General features: G+C 41.4%; 1 protein-coding gene across 2 annotated transcripts in view; it reads right to left on the bottom strand.

Annotated features, from left to right (window-relative positions):
- BRSK1 (BR serine/threonine kinase 1) overlaps positions 1-11979 on the bottom strand; it is a 70347-nt gene extending 58368 nt beyond the window's left edge. Inside the window, exons 1-3 of one of the 2 annotated variants that reach the window (XM_039335164.1) lie at positions 11754-11979; positions 7975-8247; positions 6265-6743 (exon numbers count right to left, since the gene is read on the bottom strand). In XM_039335164.1, the coding sequence (XP_039191098.1) occupies positions 6265-6382 (118 nt within the window). In that variant the 5' untranslated portion in view covers positions 6383-6743; positions 7975-8247; positions 11754-11979. Of the gene's footprint in view, positions 1-6264; positions 6744-7974; positions 8248-11753 lie in introns of those variants that run through there. The other variant, XM_039335165.1, reaches the window with a different exon arrangement.
- Positions 11980-12686: the final 707 nt, after the last annotated feature.

Genomic DNA, 12686 nt, shown 5'->3' on the forward strand with positions numbered 1-12686 from the left:
GTTTGTACAGGAAATTTTTCTCAGGATTTTTCAAACCAAACCAAACCAAACGAAATGAAAAGGAAAAGCAAATAAATACTTAAAATTTGTACTTTCGTGTCTTAGTTCTGCAGTGTAAGAAATAAAAGCCAGGAGTTTCCATATGACGCCTTAGCATTCATGCCCATGCATTTATATGGAAAATATTTTTTTCATTGTTTGATAACATCTGTTAGTTTTACTTCCTGTATCATTACAGACTTATTATTGTTTGGATTTTTGTTAACCAAGATGGGTTGGTTTTGCCCAGAGGTTTAATTTCTAGGGAACTTGCGAAAATTTAACAACTTCTGATACGTAATTTATCAAAAGATATGAAGCCATAATACGGATTCTAGTAAATGACTTTTATTTATTATAATCAAATATCTTGTGCTGTTTCTCCCACCCACTTTACATAAAGGGCTAGAAGCAATTGTCTTGGGGTGGGAAATATAGTTTCCATCTGTTTTTTGTTTTAGTAACAGTCTGGAGTGTTAATACTGTAGTTTACTTTTGACCATGTGAGAACTAACTTTCACTGACTTTATCAAATGACTTTCACTTAATAGATGGAATTGATCCCTTGGAAAACAAAATGTACCACCATTTTCTGGATTTATCCTCTCAGCAAGTTTTGATAGAGACCTTAGCATACTCTAAACCCAACTTAGGTATCTGTAGGCTTTCCATCACCCCATCTAGCCTATATTTGGTAATAAAGTGGCCTCCAATATCAACCACAAATGAACTGAAGCACTTGGATCAAACATTTGTAGGGATTTCCTTTCATGCAACTTCCTTTTATGCAACTTCCATTGGCCTAATAAAGATCCTGTCCCTGCAGAAGTTGCTGGAATTAAGCAGGCTTGGACTACCTGGATGGGAAACTATAGGGAATATCAGGGATATAAACTACACTTGGAGGTAAAAACAATCATAACAAAAAATCAGGGATAAACCCATCCCATAACAAGGTTGTCTTCATGATCATCAGAGGTTAGCTTGAAGACATTTTTATAATTTTAGTTTTCCCCATTCTTGTAGCTGTGTGTATTGGAGTATCTCCTGGATGGTGGGAATTGAGCTTCAATATATATTGAGGTATGAGGGGTCCTTGGTGCTCTCTGAGCTTGGTTGTTTTCTAACTAGTTTGGGTAATGAAACATTTGCAAGAAAACAATCAAGCTCAGAGAGCATCCAAGGACCCCTCATTTCAACAAATATTCTCTTTATCGATATTGAACTATGTGTGGCTGCAGGAAGTGTTCAAGCCTCCCACTCCTGCAAACATACTGTCCACTATACTTTTCATAGTTTCCTCTGGCAGCAACAGCATGTGAAATGCCGTTGTGCAATACCGCACCATTCCAGCCTATAGAACAGTGGTTCTCAACCTTTTTAATGCCGCGACCCCCAACCGGTCGTAAGTTGAGGACTACTCAACCGGTCGTAAGTCGAGGACTACTCAACTGGTGCAGCACCGTTTGCAGAATGGGACTTTTGGCGGGCTCAGCAGGGCAGAGACAGCCTGGACAATTCCTATTGGCTTTTGAAAGCCAATAGAATTAGACTCTATTCAAGAGAGTCTATTCTATTGGCTTTCAAAAGCCAATAGAATAAAAGGGAGTAGCACAGCTCAGGAAAAGGGGAAAAAAAGGCGGACTGCGTTGTTTGGCGACCCCGTGAAATGGTCGTTTGACCCCAAATGGGGTCCCGACCCACAGGTTGAGAACCACTGCTATAGAATTTACACCGTCGCACACATGTAAAATAAGCACATCTGTTCTGCTTTGTGAGATTCCAGTTGGAGTTTGCAGTTGAAACCTGAAGGATAACATGCACACAGTTGACTGAAACTAACAACATGCTAGCATCTCATCTCCAAGAGGCAGTAAGAGGGAAGGGAAAAAAAAGGATTGCAGTTGGCCAGAAGGAGATACAATAAAAAAAAAAAGATAGAAACAGCAGTACTCCATGACTTGATATATTTTGTGACATAATATTGGTGCGGTTATTTGCAAGAGAGAACCAGACTTTCAACTAGTATAAGAGGATTAGACTGGGAGCATGGAGGCTGAGTCTGAAATCCTCCATCACCCAGTGAACTCAGTGGGCAATTGGAAACTACAGTAGTCACGTTTTCTTAGCACGGTGTACTTTATACAGTTGTTGCTGTGAGGAAAAGAATAAAGGATGACCTTATAAATGCCACCTTGAAGATCTTATCACTGAAAGGCAGGATGTAAATCAAAAACGATGGAACAAGCTTCATAGGACTTAGAGGTCAATTCCCCCACTCAGCCTGAAGTTCATGGCTGACTCGGGCCAGGTATCTTCCTAGTCTAAGCTAACTTGACAGTGTTACTGTGAAGGTAAAAATAAAGAGGTAAAGGAGAACCATGTGTGCCACCTTCAGTTCCTATAGGGAATATTGGATATAAACTTTAACAAATAAATATATCTATAAAACAAATCAGATCATCAAGCAATATATTTCTTGCAAACAATGATGGGGGGTGCGCAAAAGTTAAGACTAATTTTATTGAGGTTTTTTTGTTTATTTGATTTTATTCTTTGTTTGTTATTGTTTTATATCATCGTTGTGAGTCCTTCTGGGATCTGATTTTATGATGAGTGGCCATATAGATATTTTTAAAGAATAACTCTTAAACAATGAGAGTTAAGAGACTAAAACTATTTAGTTGTAGGTCCCAAAGGTGCTTTTTAAAAGGTAACTGAACTTTCTTAACTTTTTTCTTGAAAATGTTTCACTTCTCATCCAAGAAGCTTCTGTCAGAACTGAGAAGCCAAATGCGTCCAGTTTCCTTTTATAAAGCACCTTTGGGACAACCATGACCTGGATTATTGAAAATCTGCATAGATATTTAGCTGTATTTACTAGATACAGAATATATCTCAGAGTAAATCAGTGAACTAGGTTGGCCATTTTCCCATATGGTAGACTCCCATTTAAATATCTTTAAGTAATCTTATCAAATTTAAACAAAAGTTTGAGGATGGTAAAAAATCTCCATGTTCTATTTTTAGGGCAAAAAGAAAAAAAGTTTCCAAACATGAAGACTTAGAGCTCATTTTTAGCTTTATTAGTGTCTCTTCAACCTAAATTTATAAATAAGAGGGATCTAAGTTGGTCATTATTTTTTTCTAAAGCATATGAACATATATATGTAGTTTAAAATATCCACGGGAAATAACTGTAGCTGTGAAACATACTCTGAGCAAGAAAGAAGTTGTGTTTGTGGGTAGGAGTGAGGAGCAATTTCAAAATCACATCTAGCAAATATACCTAAGGCCAGCAGATTTTCCAAATACACATCTGCTTTGTTTTGCTCCAGTATCATCATTCATGCTTTAATTCTAATGAAATTCAGAACTGAACATTTTGCACATTATCGACATGCCCATGTATGTCTTGTCAGTCCATGCTTGAGGATGTGGCAATATGTTGACTTGCAAAGTATTTTTTTTAATTAAAGACCCTAGCTTACACAGAACAACATAAGCACGTTCAGGGTAAGTTTAGTTTAAGATTTGCTTGCACTAGCATGTATGGGCCCAAACTCTATAATCCTTATCTTTGCTAAGGAATGCTGTATGTGGCATGGGTATGACAAAGGCTAGTAACTTGGTCTATGCCTTCTCTGAAATACTAAAAAGTGTTAATAAAACAGTAACTAATAATGTGGGCTCCCACTGATTTCAGTAGGACTGAAGGATGACTGACTTCCATGGCATCTCATCTATTGCGGTTTCATAACTGATGGATTTCCTAAATCCAAGATCAGCAAGCTACCAGCTGCATCCCTGCCCAGACAGCATGCAACAAACCTACTTAAGGGATTCTAATTGCAAAAAAAAAAAAAAAAAAAGTGAGGTTTCTGGTTACTATTGAAATAGTTCCATAATTTTAGAGCAACTCTTTCAGCCCAGCCATGCTTGCTACCCATATCAGACACAGATTCTTTTGCAAAGTTTGCAAGACAATTTCTCCGTATCTGAATGATTCTTCATTGCACGGACAGATAAGCCATTCATCATACACTACAGGTCCAGCTGGACCATCCCTGTTTAGTTTGGCTAGGGATTATAACATAAAAACTAAACAGGGTCATCAGGGAGACGCCAAAGTATCTATCACTATTTATTTGCATCTCTGCTACCAATAGTTCTTTGATGACCTTGGGCATGTCACTTGTTTGTGAGCTTCACTTATTGCCTGTCCATCTCCTTCCCTATCGAACATTCAACTCCCTAAGACAAGAAAATAAGTGGATGGGAATTCATGCCAATATCATCAGGATAAAATAAATGTAAAGTTCTCTGTTCTCCGGACGAGGCATCCATTTGCCCTACTACTCCTGCATTCCCCCAATTGCTTCCCAGTTTCTGGGCTCTCAGAAACCACCTGGTTTCTACCTCTTCTCCCTCCCATCTCCAGGCCAAAAACAACATCCATCCCTCTGCCCATTCGTAGGGATATTCTTGAATCATCTTTGTATAAACTGCCGGCCACCACAGTCAAGAAATGATTATTCAGCAAAATTGGCCCTTCCTTATTCCCTGCTGCCTCTTCTGTTTCTTTTATCCACCTGCTCCAGATCTTTATTATAACGATTCGGGGGGGGGGATAACAACTCCCAAACATGCACACACAGATATACACTGGCAAATATGCAAATGTATCCTGGCTCTTTCTAAAGACAGGATGACTTCCTTTTTTTTTTTTTTTTTTTGCTACTGCAGAAATCCCCACCGCCACCTTTTGAAGCCTCAAAGCTCATTCGACCCACAGACACACAGAAATTAAAGGCCCCGGGAGAGAGGCCTGTGGTCTGAGTTTTCCTGCATCATTGCAGAGAGATGGATAGATTTCCCCCCCCCCTCCAGTCTTCCCTTCAGTGCCTGACCAAGAAAGAAGACAAGAAGCTATAGAAGACAGATTTGCATAAAACCCATTCTCAGGCATTTATTTAAGCGGTCACTCTTGTAACCAAGCCCATTGTATATAAACTGCACAGTCGAATCAGCATCCCTGCAGAGTTTTTTTTTTTTTTTTAGTCCCTGTTCCATTCATACGGAGTGCTGCAGCAGGAGGTGGAGGAGAGGAATGTATATAGGCCTTTCCATAACAGTCTTCACCACCCCTAGTTTCAGTCCTCAGATCCAGAGTCCCCACCAGAGAGAGACAGAGAACAAACAGATCAGGATGCCTAGGTCCCCATCCCTAAGAGATTATTTTTGTAGCCTAAATCTTTGCGTTGGGTTCCCTCCCCCCCCATTTTGGGTTTTCTTCCTCCCCAACCAAGCCTGGTCATTGCAGCAGTATTTTTTTTTTTTAAAGCATCAGCTGCACCTCTGACACCTTCTCTCCTTCAGGCCCCAATTGCCTGGCAAATCAGCTTGGAAAGCAGACTTAAAAGTGACCCAGCCATGAAATCCATGGCTTACCTTCCCCCCTCTGTTTAAGTGGTTGTGCCCCCCCCCAAACACACACACATACACACACACACCTCTTACAAAGACAAAACACACATTTCTCTACGACCATGTACACATTGTGTCTTCAAGGTAAGTAGTAATATAGTTGTGGCCTTTTTAAAACCTATGCCTCTTTAACTATTACAGTGTTATTTCTTGCAGGTTATGAGCATGCCAAATACACTTGAACAGGCAAAACATTTAGTGCTCACCTAACTCCAGCATACTCCAGCACAGACAAGATTAACACTATCTTTCTTCTGAGAGCACTCCAACATCTCCAGTGCTATCCCCCACACCCCACCCCATATCTACCTCCCCAAAAGCCTTTTGCCCCAAGCAGAGCTCCCATTTACTTCCCTTCCCCCCCAAAAAAACCCTCCAGGAAAGTAGGAACGCAACCTTCTCTTAACACCTTCACCTCATAAACCCCAAATGAATTTCCAGCAGAACCCTACGCTCCCCCACCCTCTCAACCCCACCTTTAGTCTGCCATAGGATCAACAGTTCCACTCACCTACCACCTCACCACATTTTTTTTTTTATTCCTCCTACCAGGTCGAATTAACCTGGACTGTTTGGTCAAAACACCCCAGATGTTCCTTTATTATCCTCTGTCTTTAGATACATCTGAGGCAAAGATGAAGGCAATTTTCTCAGTTGCTGAGCTAGTCACACCATGCCTACCCCGTGAAACGGGCGCACTCTCTCCATACCCCACTTCCAAATCTGCCAGAGACTCACCGGTCTGCCCTTTCCCCAGAGTCTTCTCCAGCCGGTAGGGCCCCACATACTGAGCATGTTGCTGGCTCTGCTGTGACTGGTAGGGGTGGACCCCACCTGCTTCTTTGCCACCGGACATGGCTTTTGTCTGTCACCCTTCTGAGCAACAATCAGAAACAGGGGGTGGTGGGATGGGAAGGGGTACAGCAAGGCGAGGCAAGGCCCCCCCAGGTCCCCCCCTATAGGGACAATACCGAGGCCGGCATCCTGCTGGGTTTAGCGGGAGGGGGATGCTCTCGGCATCAGGAAAGGGAGGGTAGAGAAGGAGGAAGAATGCTACAGCCCGGGTACCAGCATCATTCAGCTGGTCCAGCCAAGGATGATGCTGTGGATGAAGGATGTTCCTGGCGAGGCTCTTCTCCTGGGCTGGTCCTTCTCCTCCTCTCACTGCAATCTGAAGGGATCTCTCGAGCTCTCCCCTTACATCAGCATCCGGGCAACTGGGTGACAGACACAATCCAGGTTAACCCTTGGCGGAACAAAGGCAGCGCCTCCTCCCCAGGCAGGGGGGAAGGGGTGGGGATGAAGGGGCGGGGTTGGGATGGGGAAAGGGAGTGGGGAAAGGTTTCTGACGTGGGGCTGTGGGGTGGGAGGGCTTAGCAAAGCTTGGGAGCACTGGATGAGGAGCATGGGAAGGAAGCAGGGTACTCAGCTGCGGATTGCAGGTTCCAGTTCTGGTAGGGGAATACTAGTATGCCTGTAAGCTTTTACGTGGATGTGGGCACAAGTGAGTGCATGCACTCACCCAGTTGTATGTAATGAGTTTTTGCAAGGAAGAGATGAATGCTGATTTTTAAGGGGGTGGCAGTGCTTGTGTCCATGTGTTTGGTAGACAGAGGGATTGCCCTTAACAAGAAATCAGGTGTGCTCACAAATGGAGGGGGGGGGGAAGAGAGGGAGAGAAAATGTGTGAGAGAGAAAGCTGCAAGTTCTCTTACTTTTTGTTTATGTCATGTAATCTCTTGTATATAAACAAGCTGAGATCCAGTATGGTCTAGTGTTAGGATACTGAGCTAAGAGTGGGGTGGGGCCCCTGGTTCCAGTCCCCCTTTAGGCATGACAGCTTGATTCGATCACTTTGTCTTAGTTTAGAAGATGAAGTAAAAAAAAAAAAAACCTGCCTCTCTGCCAACCTGCATTGGATAGGGAGATAGTTTACAGTCCATGTCCTTCAATGAAAAGACCTTTACAGAGGATCAGTTATTTTATAATAATAAAATGAGAGCCAAGTCTGTCCCTGGTGCGTTTGGCTTGTAAGTAGGTTGTAGTTGGTGTTTAGATCAACACTTTGATTAACTGCATGCTCAGCTAGGTGAACAATTGTAGTTAACTTTAATTGACCATGATAGGCTAAGCAACTAATACTTGTATGGAACACCATGAGGAAATTTTAGCTTGAGGACTAAAAAAATCAACCTAAAGGATTTAAAAAATGGTGTATTTCAGCATTTCTGCATAGTTGCCAAAAACAAAAACAGGGTCTAACGGTCTACCAGGCATCAAACATGACTTGATGGAAACTTAAGGAAAAAAGACATTTGAAGCACATCGCTCTCACACAATCGAAGCAGAATATCTTGAAGAGGTCTTATTGTTCCAGAATGGAACTCTACTCTTAGCCAGCAAAAGAGAAAAAAAAAGTTTTGTGGTAATAACTCCCTTTGGTTTTACCTTGCAACACAGGTGAAAAGTACTGCTATCTCAGGCGGAGACTAATTATGCTTTTCCTTGCTTTTCTTTCTTGCTGTTTTGGTTTTGGCAGAGATCAGAGATCACCCAGTTCTTCCTTATAATTGCAATGTTGGAACAGGAATGCAAACCACAGATACTTCACAGGTGTACAACAAAACAGTCTTTCCCAGACGGATGCCCTCTGTATTCACTGAGTTGATAACTCTAAAAATTCCCAGCCATGGGCAATGGATGAATTCATAATGGGCGCCGCTAAAAGAGACAGAGAAAACAGAATGCAGTTGGAACAGAGTAAACTGCAATTCCTGGGAAACTTAGCCAGTTTGGGGTTAACATATAATAATAGTAAAGTTGGAAGGGACCTTGGAGGTCATCTAGTCCAACCCCCTGCTCAGGCAGGAAACCCTATACCATTTCGGACAAATGGCTGTCCAGTCTCTTCTTAAAAACTTCCAGTGTTGGAGCATTCACCGCTTCTGGAGCAGGTTGTTCCACTGGTTAATTGTTCTAACTGTCAGGAAGTTTCTCCTCAGTACTAGGTTGCTTCTCTCCTTGATTAGTTCCCATCCATTGCTTCTTGTCCTGCCTTCAGGTGCTTTGGAGAATAGCTTGACACCCCCCTCTTCTTTGTGGCAACCCCTGAGATATTGGAACACTGCTATCATGTCCCCCCTCGTCCTTCTCTTCGTTAAACTAGACATACCCAATTCCAGCAACCGTTCCTTATATGTTTTAGCCTCCAGTCCCCTAATCATCTTTGTTGCTCTTCTCTGTACTCTTTCTAGAGTCTCAGCATCTTTTTTACATTGTGGTGACCAAAACTGGATGCAGTATTCCAAGTGTGGCTTTACCAAGGCATTGTAAAGCATATACATCTATACATATCAATTGTATACAGGTACTCTCTTTCTCTCTCTGAAAATAAATTCAATTCTGTTTTGTATGATTTTCTGTTAACCTATCACAAATATAAACACTGAGAATAAGGATAATAATAAAGACTGGATCTATCCTGCACTGTAACAAAGTTAATGGATCTTTCCTAAATTCCAACTCCGGTTGTGAGCGTAACATGGGATAACTAGAGTTACTGAATGTCCAGCAAAAGGAGAATACATCTTCCATTTTGCCTTCATGTCCTCCATCCAGCAGGCAAAAATTTAAAATTAAATATTAGCTCTTTTAGTCTTTTGCTTTTTTAAAATTTTGGAACTATTTTCACAGTTGTAGTCATTCAAACTTTCAAGTTTGGTGTCCTTCTAAATTATCTACTGCTTTCTTTCTTTCTGTCATCCACTGATAGATTTGGCAGCCTAGATTTACAGGTAGTCTTTGACTTACAGCCTGTCTCTTGATGACCATTAAAAATTATGACAGACTCCCAAAAGCTATTTATGCCCCATTTTCAAAGTTACGATGCCCCCATAGAAACCTACACATGTGCAATCATGTGACTACATTTTGGGTGCTTGCAACCAATTCCCCTTTACAGCCATTTACAATCAAGTCCTGCAGTCATGTCGGCACGACTTGTAATGTTTTTGTTGTTGTTGTTGTTGATTTCTGGCAAAAATGCCCATTGGGGAAAATTTATTCGCTTAACAACTGTGGTATTTGCTTAATGAACGCCACAAAAGTTATCAAAAAATCCGGTTGTCATACGATGGCTTGACTTACAACTGCAATAACTTACAACTGTAATTCCAGGCTCAATTACAGTCATAAGTCAAGGACTACCTATATTTAATTTATTTATTTCAATCCAATCCTTTTAAATCCAAAATGTGATTACTTGCGAGTCAGAGGTAGCTTGTAAGCAGTCTGGCAGACAAGTAAGTGGTTGCTGCCAGGTTTGGGCTGTGTGTGCTAGGGGCTGCACAAGTACGCAAGGGAGGTGTGGCATGATAGCTCAGGGAGGCTTCACAGGGGTGTGCAAGCAGCTGCCCTGATGTAAACACAGGGGGGCTGGGGGAAGGTGTGTGGATAGGGAAGATTTATTGCAGCGATTTGCAGCCTTCCCTGCTGGCTTTCTCGTTTACTTTCTGGAGAAGACAGCTGGGAAGGTCGGAAATGGCAGTCACGTGATCATGGGGCACTGCAACCAATAGTGTGAACCATGGCCAAGTGCCCAGATTGCACTCCCACGACCACTGGGGTGTTGGGATGGCTGGAACTCTGAGAACCGGTCATAACCATCTATCATTCGGCAATCTCGTAACTTCAGATGGTCACTGAAGCAACCATTTGTTGCTGAGCCAAAGGTGATCCGGTGGTGACTAACATGGAAAGAGATCTTAAGTTATACCTTCAATTATATATTTTGTATTTGCATGAATTAAGGCTAATCATTTTTTTCATGCTAGCCTTATACTCCTAAATGAGATCAGGGAGAACCTTGAATCAATTATCTATCTATCTATCTATCTATCTATCTATCTATCTATCTATCTATCTATCTAATGTTGCTATATGGTATGTTCAGTTTATAATTTCAGGTATATTGAAATTGCCCTTTCATGGAACCTCAATTTTTTCCTTCCTTTCCTTTCCTTTCCTTTCACACACACACAAACCCAATTTTCTGTTTCCTCTCATTACCAATATTCTGGGACTAGAGAGCTTACTGAATTATTCGTTGACCTCTGCTAACCCAGGATTTATTTGAACCTGTTAATACTGAACTTTCTTTCTGCATTTGGATGGCACCATTCTGCAAAAGGTTACGCACCACGAATTAGATGCTAGAGGTGGTGATTTTATATAGCTGCTTTGCCTTTTGACAGTAGCCATAACATAATAAAATAAAACACTAAGATAATGTAAATGAAATGTTAAAAGTAAAAACCAAGCACTTTTATTAAGGAAAGCCCTGGAATAATGCACAATAAAACAGAATAAATACATCTGCAGCTTCTTTTTTCTTTTTAAATTCTGGTAGCCAAAACTGTTACAGCAAAAAGGGCAAGGCAAAATAAAAAGAGGATGAAATTAAGAAATAAAAATGCTTCTCCAAGGAGAAACTTTTTTAGCGGGGGGGGGGGAAAGCAGGCACTCTCCCTTACATCCTGTGTTACATATGAGCATTAAGACACATACATTTGCAACTACGAATAAAGTAATAGAAAAAGGAAAGATCTGGGAAATAGGAAAAACAGCAGCTGACATTTGGTGAAAAGATACAATGAACTTTCAAGATGACTGCAAGGCAGAAATACCCCTGATTTTCTTTTTCATTTCTCTTTCATCTTTGTTCGATTGTTTGAGTCAATTCAACCTAAAAATCTAGGCCACCAATTTTACTAAAGTTGCTGGAAGGAAGAACCTCTCTTTTCTTCTTAATGTACAAACATATTTAAACCCAAACACATATGTAATACTGAACCTACGAATAAGAACAAGTTCCTGAATTTAGAGTTTGGGTACTTAGTATTAGATGCAAAGCTAGATGTCATGTAGCAAGAAACCTATATTGGATTGGCCAGGAAGTCAAGAAGCCTATATTAGATAGCTAGTTTGGTCCAGTGGTTAAGCTGCCAGGCTAGAAACTAGGAGGCTGTGAGTTTTAGTTCTGCCTTAAATCTGAAAAACCAGTTGAGTGACTTTGGACTAGTTACTGTCTTTCAGCCCAACCCACCTCACAGGGTTGTGGTGAGGCAGGAAACAGGAGGAGGAAGGAGTATTAGGTATGTTTTCCCCCTTGAGTTATTTATAATAAAATAAAGTTGGTTTTCCAAAATGTGATGAACTCCAATACTTACTCTCATACTGGACACAGGAATCAGTCACGGTCCTCCCTCCGGCCTGGAGATGATGGGAATTGGTTGTCGATTTTCCTGCCATCTAAAATTCATGCTTGCCCGGATGTATACAGCCTGGGTCTGCTCCCCATATCTGAGACTCCGTGCCCCAATATCCAGTACGTGGACCTTAGTAAGACTACGCTTGGAATACTGTATCCAGTTTTGGTCACCACAATATAAAAAAGATTTTGAGACTCTGGAAAGGGGGCAGAAAAGAGCAAGAAAGACAATTAGGGGGCTGAAGGCTAAAACATACAGTATGAATAACGGTTACAGAAATTGGGTAAGTCTAGTCAAGTGAAAAGGAGGACTAGGAGCAACATGATAGCAGTGTTCTAGTATTTGAGGGGCTGCGATTAAAAAAGGGATCAATCTATTTTCCAAAGCACCAGAAGGCAAGACAAGAAGCAATGGTTGGGAACTAACCAAGAAGAAAACCAACCTAGAGCCCAACATTTCTGCTACTAAGTGAGAAATTTATTAAGTGAGTTTTGCTCCATTTTACGGCTTTTCTTGCCACAGTTGTCAAGTGAATTGCTGCGGTTGTTAAATTAATAACAGGTTGGTTAAGTGAATCAGATCTTCCCATTTCCCATTTACTTGCCAGAAGGTTGCAAAAGAGGACCACGTGACCCTGGGACACTGTGACCGTCATAAATGCAAGTCAGTTGTCAAACATCCAAATGTAAATCGCGTGACCATAAGGATGTGGCAATGGTCATCAATGTGAAAAATGGTCATAGGTCACTTTTTCTCAGTGCCGCTGTAACTGATCACCAAGCAAACTGCTGCAAGTCGAGGACTCCCTGTATTCTGAAGCTAAGGAGGCATAAAGAAACATAAAAAAGAACAAGCAAAAATAAAAAAGCGTCTCAATTTGGGAGCCCCTGG

Source organism: Crotalus tigris, unplaced genomic scaffold (genome assembly GCF_016545835.1).
Source record: "Crotalus tigris isolate CLP2741 ecotype Arizona unplaced genomic scaffold, ASM1654583v1 scf7180000017639.5415321, whole genome shotgun sequence".
Taxonomy (NCBI): domain Eukaryota; kingdom Metazoa; phylum Chordata; class Lepidosauria; order Squamata; family Viperidae; genus Crotalus; species Crotalus tigris.